The 19,410-nt window shown below is 45.8% G+C and overlaps 1 protein-coding gene across 2 annotated transcripts in view; it reads right to left on the bottom strand.

Moving 5' to 3' along the window:
- Positions 1 to 19,410, bottom strand: part of TOP3A (DNA topoisomerase III alpha) — a 226,817-nt gene that overhangs the window by 164,615 nt on the left and 42,792 nt on the right. For both annotated transcript variants that reach the window (XM_069210104.1, XM_069210105.1), the window contains exon 3: positions 6,537 to 6,610. In XM_069210104.1, the coding sequence (XP_069066205.1) occupies positions 6,537 to 6,610 (74 nt within the window). The remainder of the gene's footprint in view (positions 1 to 6,536; positions 6,611 to 19,410) is intronic.

The raw sequence follows: 19,410 nt of genomic DNA on the forward strand, positions 1-19,410 counted from the left end.
TGGTTTGGACTTCAGATAAACTGCCGCCACTAAACCCGATAACCCATTTCAATTACAGTGGCAGAGGGGCCAGGTCAGATATTTGAGCATTCTCTACCACACAGATATTTCTACAAGGGCAAACTATGGGACTTATTTGGAGACTCTACCATCACGCATTGCTAAATGAATAAACCTTATACTCTCGTTGGCGGATAGAGTGATCCTGATGAAAATGATTATCCTTCACAAGCTGCTCTACTTATTCCAGAATATCCCAGCGCCCTTAAACAAAGCCTTGTGTGCCCACCAGCATCATGTTAGCGTGGGCGGGCAGACAGCCTCGTATAAGTTGACATACTTTACAATTTACATACCAGAAGGGTGGGTTCACAGTCCCTAACTTCGAAGTTTACTATTTAGTAGCACAAATACAATACATTCATCACTGGTTCCATAGCAGCAGATATGCCCACCACGTGGTCATCGAAAGGTGATTGATGAGCCCCCCCCCTCTCCTGGCGGTCCCTTTCGTTCAACTTTTCACCCAAAACAAGAAATTCATACAGTGCGCTGCACCATTTGGGCCTGGAATAGGCTAGTCACCTTGTGCAATGTTTCTTTAATTCACTCCAAATACATGCCCATTATGCATTATCATGGGTTGCAGTTGGACACCCCTTCTGGGGTCTTGCAGTCAGCGGAAGACACATCTTCTTACACTGGGAGATTTATTTGATGCCAATAAATTTAAAACCTGTCAGGAATATGTGGAGGACTCCCTGGCCACTATGAGAGATGTGCTCACTTATGATAAACTTGCGCATGAAGCCAAATGTCTTTTTTCTATGTTTCCAGAAGAACCCCTAAAATGGTAATTTCTGACCATTCTCCTCACTAACCCACAGACCTCTAAACTTGTATCTCAATTATACAATGCAGTAATGGGCTACTTGGTTCTGGACCTCCATAGTACACGCCGGGCATGGGAGGGTGATCTGGGGCAGGACATAACTGATGTGCAATGGTGTTTCTGTTGTAAACAAACTAAGGTGGTATCCTCCAATAGTAGGTTCAGATTAATTCATTACAAATATCTGCATAGTGTGTTCCTTTTTCCTGTAGACCTTGCCCGATACTATGCTGATGTTGGCACTAAATGTATTGGATGTGGTATGCCGGAGGTGACTTTTCTACATTTAGCATGGACATGCCCTGCGGTAGCCAAATTTTGGTCTCAAATTTTGTCAGCATTATTCAAAATGACTGATCGTGCGTATCAACTCACCCCCATGGTAGTGTTGCTAGGGTATGTCAATGAGATCCCAAAAACATACCGGAAACTCACTGATCTAGCTCTACTTTTGGGGAAACACAGAGTGATGAGATGGGGCAGAAAACTTGCCCTGATGTTTCGTGGCTGGCTGAAAGACATGACATGACATGACGCAAAGAATGGTCAGGTTTATATACAAGAACACCTCCAACGCTGGCCCGCCCACAAGATTTTTGGGATCCGTTTCGATCATACTTGCTACAACTGGATCCAGATTGAATAGAAGGGTTTCATCTGTGGCACTGTACTGGTCCCTCCCAATGGAGATGTGTGTTTTTGCTGAATCTTTGCACTTTTGATGTTGCATGCCCGATTTGTAAAGTAATATGGTATTATTGTATGGTGGTAATTTTTGTGAAACTTATTTGTGTCCGGGAGATCCCCACTGCTTAGCCAACTTTACCTGTATCTTGTTGCAGTACCACAGTATGCTGTACTGGTTTGTTCACTTTGGCTGATTTTGTTTGTAAAATGTCAAATAAATAAAAAAAGAAAAGAAATTGGAGCAGAGGATGCATCTTAGATGCAGGCTTCAGACAGATGGTAGGAAGGAGGATGGGGAGATGGTTTTAACAAGGGGCTGAAGAGACTTCCCGCTTCGCAAGGCAGTAACTCATTACAGAAGCAGACGAAGTAGCACTGGTACCCAGAAGACTGAAGGGCTCAATGCTAGGCTCACAATTATGATGGATTTACTTTACAACAGAGACATGGGGAGAGCTTTAGGGATGAGGACACCCTTGCTGCAAAGAGGAGGGCAACACGTGGGAGCTCTTTTTTTTTCTGAGAGGGACAGACAATCTCTTTCAACATCGGAGTGATGGCCAGACGTGGTGCTATTCAGGTCCGTAGCTATCAGTGCAGAAGGTGCAGCTGCATTGGGACCCAAGAGTGTGAGGGGCTCAAAAGACCTCAAATAATGGGAGTCATGTTTTTGTCTACTTCAGTTTTTATGTGTTTGCTCCTTTATATGTCTCATATTTAATGTGCATTATGAGCTACTGAAAAGGTGTCCCTGAAATTATCTCATAAGCCCCACCCCCTGTGCTCAGCATATCCCTCCCACTACCCCAAGTCTTTCCATAAAGTTTTGAAAAGTCTTTCCATAACGTTTTGGAGGGGAGGCAACTTCAAAATCTCTTTCAGTGAGTTCGCAGAAAGAGCCTGTTAGCATGTGTGTTTTTCCTAGATATCCACCCACCAGGAGCTGGGTGCTGAGGCTCAGAAAGGGAACTGGTCTAGCGCAAGACAATTCCTAACACTCACAACGGGCATTAGTAATCCATACAGAGCTGAGAAGAATATAGTTACTCATCTTATTCGGAGGAGGAATTCTAGATAAAGCACAACAGCTGACGTACTGTCATTTAACGCCGGCTTAACAGACATTAATAGTAAAATTATGAACGTTAGTGCAAACTGGACCTTACCTTTGGAACATAATCCTATTTGATATCTGTCCCTAGCCCCAATTTAGAGCTTGTAATTCTGCTCTTTAGACCGAGAGCTCAACAAAAACCAAACACTGAGGCTAAAGCAATCCTTTTAGCAAAATGTCATTGCTCAAAATGCTCTTCTGCAGACTATATTGCAATATCCTGCTTTTAACACATGAATTGTAAAATATTTTAACCCTTTATTAAAATAATCGTCATTCAATTGCTGCTGCATTTATTTTTTTAATTGCACTAAGTGCAGTAATAATAGCAACAGATTATGTATTATTTCTCAATCAGGGATGTGGAATTCCTATCGCGCCTGGGACATCTTGTTTGGGGTCAAGGGCAACAAGTTTTTATGTTTACTTTGTCCTTGGGACAAGTAGGCCCAACCCCCTGCAGCACAAACCCTTTGGCTGCCTGTTTACAGAGAGTGGAACTCTCTGCAGTTGAGGTAATGTGTTTCCAAAAGATAATGCTGTTCGAACTTGTATTTATGGTTCATTATTTGAAAACCTTCACTATTAGGGTGAGTGCTGTAAACAAATGTTTTAAGGTCACACTTCACTACTGACGTTGGTTCCAGTACAAAAACAAAAAAAAACGTGTATACACATGTTTGAAAAGTTTAGGCTATGAGGCTAGGTATAATGCTCCCAGAATGCTCTCCGATTATATGCAAATGAAGTGTCATTTAGTAAAATGTTTTGATGCATGCTAGTATTTCCCAAAAATATTTCTAATGGAAAATCAGTGTAACCATTTTCAACACGATTATGGGAAGCATGAAAATAAACAAACACTGACAAAGCCAACTGATCTGACATATTTTTATAAGTCTTTTAGCTTCATCAATGCGTGTCTTGTTTTGACATGGCTTTTGTAACACTTTATTGTTGTGGGAGCTACCAGGCCCTCAACATTGTAACAAACACTGGCAAAAACCCCCCAAAACGTTTTTGAACTCTAAAAGCACATGTTGCCACCAGTGGCATAACAAAGGCCCCGCAGCCGCCCTCCAGGGGGCCCCTTCAGCACAGCACCTGCCCTGAGTGAGTCTGGAGAGGGGGCTCCTCCATGTTCTTTGCAAAGGGGCACCCTCCAGTTTCGTTACCTCACTGATTGCCACTGTAGTTCCTGACACTGAACAAAACTACTTTGTGTGCCAATATGCTCCTTGTGGAAGAGAAGAATGCGATCACTCACAGTAAAGCCAGCCGAAAGAGAGAGAAATAGAAGTTTAATAAAAACAAAATGTCTTTGTTGACACCAGACCTAATTAGGGACCAAGACCCACATGTAAGTAGCTTTTTGCATGTCGCAAACAGCGACTTTCGCTGTTTGCGACGTGCAAAAAGCACATTGCGATGCACAAACCCAGTTTTGCGATTCGGTAACCTGGTTACCGAATCGCAAAACAGGTTTGCGACTCGCAATTAGGAAGGGGTGTTCCCTTCCTAATTGCGACTCGCAGTGCAACGTAGGATTGTTTTGCGAATGCGGGCGCAAACCAATCGCAGTTTGCACCCATTTCAAATGGGTGCTAACACTTTCACAAAAGGGAAGGGGTCCCCCTGGGACCCCTTCCCCATTGTGAATGTCACTGTAAACATTTTTTCAGAGCAGGCAGTGGTCCTGCGGACCACTGCCTGCTCTGAAAAAATGAAACGAAAACGTTTCATTTTTCGTTTTTGTAATGCATCTCGTTTTCCTTTAAGGAAAACGGGCTGCATTACAAAAAACTGCTTTATTGAAAAGCAGTCACAGACATGGTGGTCTGCTGTCTCCAGCAGGCCACCATCCCTGTGAGGCCGCCATTCGCAAGGGGGTCGCAAAATGCGACCCACCTCATGATTATTCATGAGGTGTGCATTTGCAAAGCCCTTGCGAATCACAGATGGTGTCAGGGACACCATCCTACATTCGGATTTGCGACTCGCAATTTGGGGGTCACAAATCTGAACCTACCTACATGTGGCCCCAAATTCTTAAAGAAAGTCACAAAAGTGCACCCATGGTATATGTGGTACCCCTATAAAATATTTGTGAACTGTATTTTAGCACGGGTAAATACGCATGTGTAGATTTGCTCATGTGAAAATCTATTGAGCATTTGCAAGTTCATTTTCCCTCCAGCCACTTTCTTCCCAACCCTGGAAGAAGTTCTAATCCTGCCATTGTCAGGAGTAAATGTCCACCCTTTCTTATTATGGGAAAATATTAGAGAGAAGCTGGTGAAAATCTTTAAAACATGCAGGTTAGTAGGTTTGCAGACTCAAAGGCATTCCAGCCCTGGAACTATTGCTTACTGCTTCCTCCCGCCCCAGTATGCAGATCTGCAGAAAGGTGGAAAAATAAGGAAATTGCTACAGTAGGGATTGAAACTGCAAGTATTCAAGCCCTACTATGGTAGTAGCCCTGGCATAATCAGAGAGGCTATTATCAGAGCTCTTACATAATGAGATTGCTGCTATAATTTGGCGCCACACTACATGGCACCAAAGGGACAAGTAGATCTTTTTACAGGACACGTAGATTTGAGAAGCAACCTGTCCCATGAACAAGTAGATATTTTAATAAATTCCACACCCCTGTCAATGCTTGCATGAAAGATTAGGCCCGATTTATTTCATCATTGATTGTTATATTTGTTTTTTTATGGTCATATTTGTCAATGCTGTTTTTAAGATATTAGTGTTCTTAATGTTTTATGCTACGTAAAAATCAAATGTGTGATGTTTATAAGGACTGTTGTCTAAATATATTTAACTAAAATATGTAATATACATTGATTTATATCTACTCATGAATTCTGAATATCAAGGTAACTGAAAGATGTAACTAACCTCATTCTAAAAAAAACAAAGGGTAGCACTTCATGTTGGCCACTCTCAACACAACACACACAGGGAGCTGTTGAGATCACACTGAGCCTATACACTAGCAGCAACAGGCTATTCATGCAAAAGAGGACCCATGCACACCAGTCACCCTGTAAGAGAGTTCACTTCCTGCACATTATTATTATTATTATTATTATTATTTTTTTTACAAAACTGACACTTGCGGTTTGAACCCTTTCCCATACCATTTCAGTTTTACATTTATTTTTACGAAAAGTATTTTTATTAAATTTCCAGTCCTCTGAAGATGGATAAGCAATGAAAACAGAATTCACCTGTCATATCAAAGACTACACACACAAAATCAATATCAGTGGACAGTGTACTGCACGCTGTTAGCAACTAGTCTTCCTGTCAATATAGCGGGTCACATTTCAGGCAGGTGACGGTGAGGCTTGATTCCTTACCCATGTGATCCTTCAACATTTTAAGAATGCCAAGTGCCAGTGTCGAGGTAGATTTACATTTACATTTACATTAGATTAACAGAACATATGTCTACTGCCATTCTTTTTGGTGATTACCTGCCTCAGCGATGTGCAAAATCATTGAAAAGCTAATTCCTCTTGAATCAATTTCCGGAGACCCATATCTCCAACTCCACAAACACCAAGAGAAAGAGCTCACAAATGAATTGGGCCACTAACTTTTCAAACATCTCTTATTCTACAAACCTATTGAAAACCACCACTGGATGCTGTGTGGTGCATAGGGTGCTGGATCTTCATCTAAGTGTTATAAATAAAAACAGTGTTCGCCAGTGCACAGTCTCCGATTTTGGATAGTTGATATGTTACTTAGTTTTCTTCCACCACAGTGAACATACTAATATGGAAAATTGAAATACTTCACAAATGCTAAAAGTGTGTTTATACTAACCAATTTTTCAGTGATCCAGTAAAATCCAGAGCCAGCAAATGTCCAGAAACAGAGGTCATGGAAACAGTAACATTCTGCAAGGAAAAAAATGACAAGCATGCTCCAAATCAATAACATGCCTTCCAACAGTGTAGCTTAGCCTGTATAGATCACTCTTCCATGCATTTGAAAGAAGCACTAACAAAGTCAACTGATCTTGCTCTGGCAATGCTTTGTGGCTGCCACTATTACAGTTACCAATGTCAAATGCAGTTATAATGTTCCGGTGTTCGTAAAGCCAAGAGTGGAGACCAGCAAAGCTAATAGTAAAGAAAACTTTGATCTTTATACCTTAAAGATAGCTGCTATGTTGCATCACACAACATTATGGAGGGCATCTGAAGCATAGAAAATAATTTTAAAAAAGCTCAATTTTAATTTTCAAGCATTGTTGGGTCAACAAAACCTTTCCTAGAGGGTAGGAATCAAGCTTTAGCTCTCGCCAAAAATGCTCACCTAGCATAGCACGCTCTAAAGATAAAGAAACTCCATTCTTTCTGTTACTGCTTGTGAAATAAACTTCACCTAATAAGCTTATTAATTCAACTTGCATTTTACTCAGTGGTAAGGCATTGTTTTATACTTTAGCCTAGATTAATCTGTACATTTACTTTAGGAAAATGTCAGTCACTGATTACGGGAATAGCTAAACTTTTAAAAGCAGACCAGGGGAGTTTAAAAATTGTTTTATGTGTAGTGCAAATCTCAAAAGATATGCTGTAGTTTCTTTCAAATCAGATAACTGTTTTTATGGTTTGAGCTCTATCAGGTCATGTTCATGGATTCAAAAATACTTTAAATGTTTTCTTCCTAAATGAAATGTAGTTAAACTAACCGGTCAGTCTTCAGCCTCCTCTTGCTCACTCAAGATGTAAACAGGTGAATTATGTTAGTGTTGGTGGCTCTGCCTGGAAGATAAATCTATCCAGGCTCAAGCTAAACATAACCAGGCGGTAATTAGAACTCTGTGGTTGTCAATGTCGGACACTGAATGCACACAGCAACGCATTTTGCACAATGACCTTTGCAGTGGAGTCGCTGACACGAGCACTGTCTTATTGTATTGCAGCATAATTGTAGGGATACAACAGCTGAGGTGCTTATACATGGATAACAACCTAAACAGTGTGACTGAACATTTATTGTCTTTGTTTTCAGAGATGTTCAAGATCCATAAATAAAAGGATATCAGCTGCAGATTTGAACTGTCCATGTAATCTCCCTATTTTTAGGCCTGGCATTAGCCAAGACTCTTGTTTTTACTAAAATTATATCTATAACATATTTACTTCTGTGGGCTTTCAGGCAGCCCTACTTATTAATTTGTCTGTAGGAGCTGCGTTCACACTTTTCTTCCCCCACACCAGCATACAGCATGGGGTAAGCAGGGTCAACCAACTTCAGCTATTGGCTAACTTGACTCTGAATGGCAGAACTCTGTCTTTTCATAAGAAGCACAAGCACACACAAAGTAGTTCCTTTCAGAGCTAGGAACTATTATGGCAATGTGTGCTGTTTGAGAGCAAAAAAAACTTTTACTTTAGCTAATGTGTTTCTAAAATTGACAAGGGCACAGCAGCTTTCTCAACTACAAAGATTTGAAAAACCTATGGAAAACAAAACAAGCAATGACAAAGCCAAACATCTGGGAGCCAATGCTTATTCAATCTGTTTTAACACGACAGGCTGGACGTGGAGGATTACTTAGCTTACAGCTCAAAGAGTAAAAAATTGGGGAAAGCTCACTTCCCTACATTGAACAAACTATGGGGATTTAAAATTGTGCACCACAGCCACTGTCTTGAAAACCATTACCACTAGCAAATCTATTCTGGTAACGCCATGGATTAATACCAAAAAAAAAGCAAAACAGTTTTGTAATTTATTTAATTAGTGCTTTTATGCACAACAGCTGCCTTTACTCACACGCCACAACACTGTAGCGTTACTCCATAAGTACCTCAAACTCGCTGCCATATTTGTTGTCTTTTCTGTGCCTGAAAACGACAATAAGCAAATAAGCTTCCACTTTAGCCAATTCGACCTGACATCACTGGTTAGGCAGGTCAGTGTTAGTCTGTTTTCATAAGGCCTTGACGTGGCTGGAGGACATAAAGGCTCTGTTAATTAAATATGGCATATGAGATGTGGGGGGCAACCCGCCTGTAAGGAAATGCCTCCTTGGCATGGATACCCCCTGACTTTTTGCCTTTGCTGATGCTATGTTTTGAATTGAAAGTGTGCTGAGGCCTGCTAACCAGGCCCCAGCACCAGTGTTCTTTCCCTAACCTGTACTTTTGCTTTCACAATTGGCACACCCTGGCATCCAGGTAAGCCCCTTGTAACTGGTACCAAGGGCCCTGATGCCAGGGAAGGTCTCTAAGGGCTGCAGCATATCTTATGCCACCCTGGGGACCCCTCACTCAGCACTGACACACTGCTTGCCAGCTTGTGTGTGCTGGTGAGGACAAAACGAGTAAGTCGACATGGCACTCCCCTCAGGGTGCCATGCCAACCTCACACTGCCTATGCAGTATAGATAAGTCACCCCTCTGGCAGGCCTTACAGCCCTAAGGCAGGGTGCACTATACCATAGGCGAGGGCACCAGTGCATGAGCACTGTGCCCCTACAGTGTCTAAGCCAAACCTTAGACATTGTTTAAGTGCAGGGTAGCCATAAGAGTATATGGTCTGGGAGTCTGTCAAACACGAACTCCACAGCACCATAATGGCTACACTGAAAACTGGGAAGTTTGGTATCAAACTTCTCAGCACAATAAATGCACACTGATGCCAGTGTACATTGTATTGTAAAATACACCCCAGAGGGCACCTTAGAGGTGCCCCCTGAAACCTTAACCAACTACCTGTGTGGGCTGACTGGTTTTAACAGCCTGCCACACTCGAGACATGTTGCTGGCCACATGGGGAGAGTGCCTTTGTCACTCTGTGGCCAGTAACAAAGCCTGCACTGGGTGGAGATGCTATCACCTCCCCCAGGCAGGAGCTGTAACACCTGGCGGTGAGCCTCAAAGGCTCACCCCCTTTGTTCCAGCACCACAGGGCACTCCAGCTAGTGGAGTTGCCCACCCCCTCCGGCCACGGCCCCACTTTTGGCGGCAAGGCCGGAGGAAATAATGAGAACAACAAGGTGTCCTGAGCTGAAGTGACTAACTTTTAGAAATCCTCCATCTTGCAGATGGAGGATTCCCCAAATAGGGATAGGAATGTGACCCCCTCCCCTTGGGAGGAGGCACAAAGAGGGTATACCCACCCTCAGGGCTAGTAGCCATTGGCTACTAACCCCCAGACCTAAACACGCCCTTAAATTTAGTATTTAAGGGCTTCCCTGAACCTAAGAATTTAGATTCCTGCAACTTACGAAGAAGAGGACTGCTGAGCTGAAAAACCCCTGCAGAGAAGAAGACGACACCAACTGCTTTGGCCCCAGCCCTACCGGCCTGTCTCCCTCCTTCAGAAGAAAACTGCTCCAGCGACGCTTTACCCAGGACCAGCGACCTCTGAATCCTCAGAGGACTGCCCTGCTTCCAAAAGACCAAGAAACTCCAGAGAACAGCGGCCCTGTTCAACAAAGACTGCAACTTTGTTTCCAGAGGAGCAGATTTAAAGACCCCTGCAATCCCCGCAAGAAGCATGAGACTTGCAACACTGCACCCGGCGACCCCGACTCGACTGGTGAAGAAACAACGCTACAGGGAGGACCCCCAGGCGACTCCAAGACTGTGAGTGACCAAAGCTGTCCCCCCTGAGCCCCCCACAGCGACGCCTGCAGAGGGAATCCCGAGGCTCCCCCTGACCGCGACTGCCTGACTCTGAAATCCCGACGCCTGGAAAAGACCCTGCACCCGCAGCCCCCAGGACCTGAAGGATCGGAACTCCAGTGCAGGAGTGACCCCCAGGAGGCCCTCTCCCTTGCCTAGGTGGTGGCTACCCCGAGGAGCCCCCCCCCCTTGCCTGCCTGCAACGCTGAAGAGACCCCTTGGTCTCTCATTGAAACCTATTGGAAACCCGACGCATGTTTGCACACTGCACCCGGCCGCCCCGCGCTGCTGAGGGTGTACTTTTTGTGCTGACTTTTGTCCCCTCCGGTGCCCTACAAAACCCCCCTGGTCTGCCCTCCGAAGATGCGGGTACTACCTGCTGGCAGACTGGAACCGGGGCACCCCCTTACCTCCATTGAAGCCTATGTGTTTTGGGCACCTCTTTGACCTCTGCACCTGACCGGCCCTGAGCTGCTGGTGTGGTGACTTTGGGGTCGCTCTGAACCCCCCAACGGTGGGATACCTTGGACCCCAATTTGAACCCCGTAGGTGGTTTACTTACCTGCAAGAGCTAACAAAACTTACCTCCCCCAGGAACTGTGAAAATTGCACTGTGTCCACTTTTAAAATAGCTATATGTGTTTTATGTAAAAAGTATATATGCTATTGTGATTATTCCAAGTTCCTAAAGTACTTACCTGCAATACCTTTCAAATGAGATATTACATGTAGAATTTGAACCTGTGGTTCTTAAAATAAACTAAGAAAATATATTTTCCTATACAAAAACCTATTGGCTGGAATTGTCTCTGAGTGTGTGTTCCTCATTTATTGCCTGTGTGTATGTACAACAAATGCTTAACACTACTCCTTTGATAAGCCTACTGCTCGACCACACTACCACAAAATAGAGCATTAGTATTATCTCTTTTTGCCACTATCTTACCTCTAAGGCGAACCCTTGGACTTTGTGCATGTTATTTCTTAATTTGAAATAACACATACAGAGCCAACTTCCTACAATGGTGGATCAGCGGTGGGGTACAAGACTTTGCATTTGCTGGACTACTCAGCCAATACCTGATCACACGACAAATTCCAAAAATTGTCATTAGAAATTGATTTTTGCAATTTGAACTATTTTTCTAAATTTTTAAAAGTCCTGCTAGGGCCTTGTGTTAGTCCCTGTTAACATTTCTTTTAGAGTTTAAAAGTTTTGTGAAAGTTTGAATTAGAACCTAGAACTAGTTTTAGATTCTTAAAAAGTATTCCAACTTTTAGAAGCATAATGTCTAGTGCAGAGTTGAATGTGGAGGAACTCGACCTCACACCTTACCTCCATCTTAAGATGAGGGAGCTAAGGTCACTCTGCAAAATAAAGAAAATAGCAATGGGCCCCAGACCTTCCAAACTACAGCTCCAGGAGCTTTTGGCAGAGTTTGAAAGAGCCAACCCCTCTGAGGATGGTAACACAGAGGATGAAGATAGTGACTTGGAGGAAAATTCCCACCTACCAGTCCTATTTAGGGAGAACAGGGCCTCTCCAGCCCTGTCTCCAAATGTAATAGTCAGAGATGCTGCTTCCCTCACAGGAGGGACCAACATCTCTGAAATCACTGAGGATAATCCCAGTGAAGAGGACATCCAGTTAGCCAGGATGGCCAAAAGATTGGCTTTGGAAAAACAGATCCTAGCCATAGAAAGGGAAAGACAAGAGATGGGCCTAGGACCCGTCAATGGTGGCAGCAACATAACTAGGGTCAGAGATTCTCCTGACATGTTCAAAATCCCCAAAGGGATTGTGACTAAATATGAAGATGGTGATGACATCACCAAATGGTTCACGGCTTTAGAGAGGGCTTGTGTAACCAGAAAAGTGACCAGATCTCACTGGGGTGCTCTCCTTTGGGAAATGTTCACTGGAAAGTGTAGGGATAGACACTCTCTGGAAAAGATGCATAATCTTATGACCTCATGAAGGGAACTCTGATTGAGGGTTTTGGATTCTCCACTGAGGAGTATAGGATTAGATTCAGGGGGGCTCAAAAATCCTCGAGCCAGAACTGGGTTGATTTTGTAGACTACTCAGTAAAAACACTAGATGGTTGGATTCAAGGCAGTGGTGTAAATGATTATGATGGGCTGTACAATTTATTTGTGAAAGAACATCTGTTAAGTAATTGTTTCAATGATAAACTGCATCAGCATCTGGTAGACCTAGGACCAATTTCTCCCCAAGAATTGGGAAAGAAGGCGGACCATTGGGTCAAGACTAGGGTGACCAAGACTTCCACAGGGGGTGACCAAAAGAAAGGGGTCACAAAACCTCCCCAGGGGAAGGGTGGTGAGACATCCAAAAACAAAAATAGTAAAGAGTCTTCTACAGGCCCCCAAAACCCTGCACAGGAGGGTGGGCCCAGAGCCTCTTCACAAAACAATTTTGGGTACAAGGGTAAAAACTTTGATCCCAAAAAGGCCTGGTGTTGTAGCTGTAATCAGCCTGGACACCAAACTGGAGACAAGGCCTGTCCCAAGAAAACTACCACTTCTAACTCCACTCCAGCTAACACTGGAATGGCTAGTCTCCAAGTGGAATCAACAGTGTGCCCAGAGCAAATCAGGTGTCACACTGAAGCTACATTAGACTCTGAGGGTGGGGTGGATTTAGCCACACTGGCTGCCTGGCCCCCTATCAAGCAAAAATACAGGCAGCAACTCTTAATTAATGGGACAAGTGTAGGAGGCCTGAGAGATAAAGGTGCCAGTGTCACTATGGTGACAGAGAAACTGGTTTCCCCTGGTCAATACCTGGCTGGAAAACTTATCCAGTCACCAATGCTGACAATCAAACTAAAGTACATCCCATGGCTATGGTAACTTTAGAGTGGGGAGGGGTCAATGGCCTGAAACAGGTGGTGGTCTCCTTAAATATCCCAGTAGACTGTTTGCTTGGAAATGACCTGGAGTCCTCAGCATGGGCTGAGGTAGAACTGAAAACCCATGCAGCTATGCTGGGTATCCCTGAACTGGTGTGTGTCAAGACAAGGGCACAGTGCAAGGCACAGGGTGAAAAAGTAGAGCTGGAGTCTGGAAAAAGGGCCCAGCCTACCAAGAGAAAAGGAAAGCCAGCTGGGAAACCAGCTGCAACACAACACCAGAAAGAGAACCTCTCTTCTCAGGAGGAAGTTCTGCCCTCTGAGGGAACTGAGCCTATGGAGCTGGAACCTTATCAGGTTGAGCTCTTAGGCCCAGGGGGACCCTCAAGGGAACATTTGTGTAAGGGACAAGAAACCTGTCCCTCTCTTGAAGGCCTTAGGCAGCAAGCTGCTGAAGAGTCCAATGGCAAGAAAACTGGAACACATAGGGTCTATTGGGAAGATGGACTCCTGTACACTGAGGCAAGAGATCCCAAACCTGGTGCCACTAGGAGAGTGGTAGTGCCTCAGGAGTTCAGAGAGTTTATTCTGACCTTAGCCCATGATATTCCCCTTGCTGGGCATTTGGGACAAACCAAGACGTGGGAGAGACTAGTCAACCACTTCTACTGGCCCAACATGTCCCAGAAAGTTAAGGAGTTTTGTGTCTCCTGTACCACCTGTCAAGCCAGTGGTAAGACAGGTGGTCATCCAAAGGCCCCCCTCATTCCACTTCCAGTGGTGGGGGTCCCCTTTGAAAGAGTGGGTGTGGACATAGTGGGTCCACTTGAACCTCCCACAGCCTCAGGAAATATGTACGTCCTAGTAGTAGTGGATCATGCTACTAGGTATCCTGAAGCTATTCCCCTTAGGTCGACTACTGCCCCTGCAGTAGCCAAGGCCCTCATTGGTATCTTTACCAGAGTGGGCTTCCCTAAGGAGGTGGTGTCTGACAGAGGTACCAACTTCATGTCAGCATACCTGAAACACATGTGGAATGAGTGTGGAGTGACTTATAAGTTCACTACACCCTATCATCCACAAACTAATGGCCTTGTTGAGAGATTCAACAAGACATTAAAGGGCATGATCATGGGGCTCCCAGAAAAACTCAAAAGGAGATGGGATGTCCTCTTTCCATGTCTGCTCTTCGCTTACAGAGAGGTGCCTCAGAAGGGAGTAGGGTTCTCACCCTTTGAACTTCTGTTTGGCCACCCTGTAAGGGGACCACTAGCTCTTGTGAAAGAAGGCTGGGAGAGACCTCTTCATGAGCCTAAACAAGACATAGTGGACTATGTGCTTGGCCTCCGTTCAAGGATGGCAGAGTACATGGAAAAGGCAAGTAAAAACCTTGAGGCCAGCCAACAGCTCCAGAAGTTTTGGTATGACCAAAAGGCTGCACTGGTTGAATTTCAACCAGGGCAGAAAGTCTGGGTTTTGGAGCCTGTGGCTCCCAGGGCACTTCAAGACAGATGGAGTGGCCCTTACTCAGTGCTAGAGAAGAAGAGTCAGGTCACCTACCTGGTGGACCTAGGCACTAGCAGGAGCCCCAAGAGGGTGATCCATGTGAACCGCCTAAAACTCTTCCATGACAGGGCTGATGTAAATCTGTTGATGGTAACAGATGAGGACCAGGAAGCTGAGAGTGGACCTCTCCCTGATCTCCTCTCATCAAACCCTAAAGATGACTCAGTAAATGGAGTGATCTATTCAGACACCCTCTCTGACCAACAGCAATCTGATTGTAGGAAGGTCTTACAACAGTTTGCTGAGCTCTTTTCCCTAACCCCTGGTCAGACACACCTGTGTACCCATGATGTGGACACAGGAGACCGCATGCCTGTCAAAAACAAAATATTCAGACAGTCTGACCAAGTTAAGGAAAGCATCAAGGTGGAAGTCCACAAGATGCTGGAATTGGGAGTAATTGAGCACTCTCTGACAGCCCCTGGGCTAGCCCAGTGGTCTTAGTCCCCAAACCTCACACCAAAGATGGAAAGAGAGAGATGAGGTTTTATGTGGACTACAGAGGACTTAATTCTGTCACCAAGACAGATGCCCATCCCATTCCTAGAGCTGATGAACTGATTGACAAATTAGGTGCTGCCAAATTCTTAAGTACCTTTGACTTAACAGCAGGGTACTGGCAAATCAAAATGACACCTGGAGCAAAAGAAAATACAGCATTCTCCACACCTGATGGGCATTATCAGTTTACTGTTATGCCCTTTGGTTTAAAGAATGCCCCTGCCACCTTCCAAAGGTTGGTGAATCAAGTCCTTGCTGGCTTGGAGTCCTTTAGTGCAGCTTATCTTGAGGATATTGCTGTCTTTAGCTCCAGCTGGCAGGATCACCTGGTCCACCTGAAGAAGGTTTTGAAGGCTCTGCAATCAGCAGGCCTCTCTATCAAGGCATCCAAATGCCAGATAGGGCAGGGAACTGTGGTTTACTTGGGACACCTTGTAGGTGGAGGCCAAGTTCAGCCACTCCAGCCTAAGATCCAGACTATTCTGGACTGGGCAGCTCCAAAAACCCAGACTCAAGTCAGGGCATTCCTTGGCTTGACTGGGTACTATAGGAGGTTTGTGAAGGGATATGGATCCATAGTGACAGCCCTCACAGAACTCACCTCCAAGACAATGCCCAAGAAGGTAAACTGGACTGTAGAATGCCAACAGGCCTTTGACACCCTGAAACAAGCAATGTGCACAGCACCAGTTCTAAAAGCTCCAGATTACTCCAAGCAGTTCATTGTGCAGACAGATGCCTCTGAACATGGGATAGGGGCAGTTTTGTCCCAAACAAATGATGATGGCCTTGACCAGCCTGTTGCTTTCATTAGCAGGAGGTTACTCCCCAGGGAGCAGCGTTGGAGTGCCATTGAGAGGGAGGCCTTTGCTGTGGTTTGGTCCCTGAAGAAGCTGTGACCATACCTCTTTGGTACTCACTTTGTAGTTCAAACTGCCCACAGACCTCTCAGATGGCTGATGCAAATGAAAGGTGAAAATCCAAAACTGTTGAGGTGGTCCATCTCCCTACAGGGAATGGACCTTATAGTGGAACACAGACCTGGGACTGCCCATGCCAATGCAGATGGCCTTTCCAGGTTCTTCCACTTAGAAAATGAAGACTCTCTTGGGAAAGGTTAGTCTCATCCTCTTTCGTTTGGGGGGGTTGGGGGGGGGGGGGTTGTGAAAGGAAATGCCTCCTTGGCATGGTTACCCCCTGACATTTTGCCTTTGCTGATGCTATGTTTTGAATTGAAAGTGTGCTGAGGCCTGCTAACCAGGCCCCAGCACCAGTGTTCTTACCTAACCTGTACTTTTGCTTTCACAATTGGCACACCCTGGCATCCAGGTAAGTCCCTTGTAACTGGTACCCCTGGTACCAAGGGCCCTGATGCCAAGGAAGGTCTCTAAGGGCTGCAGCATCTCTTATGCCACCCTGGGGACCCCTCACTCAGCACAGACACACTGCTTACCAGCTTGTGTGTGCTGGTGAGGACAAAACGAGTAAGTCGATATGGCACTCCCCTCAGGGTGCCATGCCAACCTCACACTGCCTATGCAGTATAGATAAGTCACCCCTCTAGCAGGCCTTACAGCCCTAAGGCAGGGTGCACTATACCATAGGTGAGGGCACCAGTGCATGAGCACTGTGCCCCTACAGTGTCTAAGCCAAACCTTAGACATTGTAAGTGCAGGGTAGCCATAAGAGTATATGGTCTGGGAGTCTGTCAAACACGAACTCCACAGCACCATAATGGCTACACTGAAAACTGGGAAGTTTGGTATCAAACTTCTCAGCACAATAAATGCACACTGATGCCAGTGTACATTTTATTGTAAAATACACCCCCGAGGGCACCTTAGAGGTGCCCCCTGAAACCTTAACCAACTACCTGTGTGGGCTGACTGGTTTTAACAGCCTGCCACACTCGAGACATGTTGCTGGCCACATGGGGAGAGTGCCTTTGTCACTCTGTGGCCAGTAACAAAGCCTGCACTGGGTGGAGATGCTATCACCTCCCCCAGGCAGGAGCTGTAACACCTGGCGGTGAGCCTCAAAGGCTCACCCCCTTTGTTCCAGCACCACAGGGCGATCCAGCTAGTGGAGTTGCCCGCCCCCTCCGGCCACAGCCCCACTTTTGGCGGCAAGGCCGGAGGAAATAATGAGAATAACAAGGAGGAGTCACTGGCCAGTCAGGCCAGCCCCTAAGGTGTCCTGAGCTGAAGTGACTAACTTTTAGAAATCCTCCATCTTGCAGATGGAGGATTCCCCCAATAGGGATAGGAATGTGACCCCCTCCCCTTGGGAGGAGGCACAAAGAGGGTGTACCCACCCTCAGGGATAGTAGCCATTGGCTACTAACCCACCAGACCTAAACACACCCTTAAATTTAGTATTTAAGGGCTTCCCTGAACCTAAGAATTTAGATTCCTGCAACTTACGAAGAAGAGGACTGCTGAGCTGAAAAACCCCTGCAGAGAAGAAGAAGACACCAACTGCTTTTGCCCCAGCCCTACCGGCCTGTCTCCCTCCTTCAGAAGAAAACTGCTCCAGCGACGCTTTCCCCAGGACCAGCGACCTCTGAATCCTCAGAGGACTGCCCTGCTTTCAAAAGACCAAGAAACTCCAGAGAACAGCGGCCCTGTTCAACAAAGACTGCAACTTTGTTTCCAGAGGAGCAGATTTAAAGACCCCTGCAATCCCCGCAAAAAGCGTGAGACTTGCAACACTGCACCCGGCGACCCCGACTCGAGTGGTGAAGAAACAACGCTACAGGGAGGACCCCCAGGCGACTCCAAGACTGTGAGTAACCAAAGTTGTCCCCCCTGAGCCCCCACAGCGACGCCTGCAGAGGGAATCCCGAGGCTCCCCCTGACCGCGACTGCCTGACTCTGAAATCCCGACACCTGGAAAAGACCCTGCACCCGCAGCCCCCAGGACCTGAAGGATCGGAACTCCAGTGCAGCAGTGACCCCCAGGAGGCCCTCTCCCTTGCCCAGGTGGTGGCTAACCCCGAGGAGCCCCCCCCCCCCCCCCCCCTTGCCTGCCTGCAACGCTGAAGAGACCCCTTGGTCTCTCATTGAAACCTATTGGAAACCCGACACATGTTTGCACACTGCACCCGGCCGCCCCGCGCTGCTGAGGGTGTACTTTTTGTGCTGACTTGTGTCCCGCCCAGTGCCCTACAAAACCCCCCTGGTCTGCCCTCCGAAGACGCGGGTACTTACCTGCTGGCAGACTGGAACCGGGGCACCCCCTTACCTCCATTGAAGCCTATGTGTTTTGGGCACCTCTTTGACCTCTGCACCTGACCGGCCCTTAGCTGCTGGTGTGGTGACTTTGGGGTCGCTCTGAACCCCCAACGGTGGGCTACCTAGGACCCCAATTTGAACCCCGTAGGTGGTTTACTTACCTGCAAGAACTAACAAAAACTTACCTCCCCCCAGGAACTGTGAAAATTGCAGTGTCCACTTTTAAAATAGCTATATGTGTTTTATGTAAGAAGTATATATGCTATTGTGATTATTCCAAGTTCCTAAAGTACTTACCTGCAATACCTTTCAAATGAGATATTACATGTAGAATTTGAACCTGTGGTTCTTAAAATAAACTAAGAAAATATATTTTTCTATACAAAGACCTATTGGCTGGAATTGTCTCTGAGTGTGTGTTCCTCATTTATTGCCTGTGTGTATGTACAACAAATGCTTAACACTACTCCTTTGATAAGCCTACTGCTCGACCACACTACCACAAAATAGAGCATTAGTATTATCTCTTTTTGCCACTATCTTACCTCTAAGGGGAACCCTTGGACTCTGTGCATGTTATTTCTTACTTTTAAAATAACACATACAGAGCCAACTTCCTACACCGCCATACTCCGGGGCTGAGTGCCTCCAGGCCACAGCGTCTGAGGCAAGGAGCGCAGCTCGCATATAGCTCAGAGCGTTTGGTACTCAGTGCGTTTAGCGCACTACTTCAGTTCCGTAGTGTTGAGGTTAATTGAGGACTTCAGGAGGCGTGAGAAGGGCTTCTCAGGAGTCTTCCGACAGGCAGTAGCAATATTAACTGACATTTTACTGCAGGAGTGCGGTGGTGACCGCACCGCGAAGATGCACTGCAGCG

Source organism: Pleurodeles waltl, chromosome 10 (assembly GCF_031143425.1).
Source record: "Pleurodeles waltl isolate 20211129_DDA chromosome 10, aPleWal1.hap1.20221129, whole genome shotgun sequence".
NCBI classification, from domain to species: domain Eukaryota; kingdom Metazoa; phylum Chordata; class Amphibia; order Caudata; family Salamandridae; genus Pleurodeles; species Pleurodeles waltl.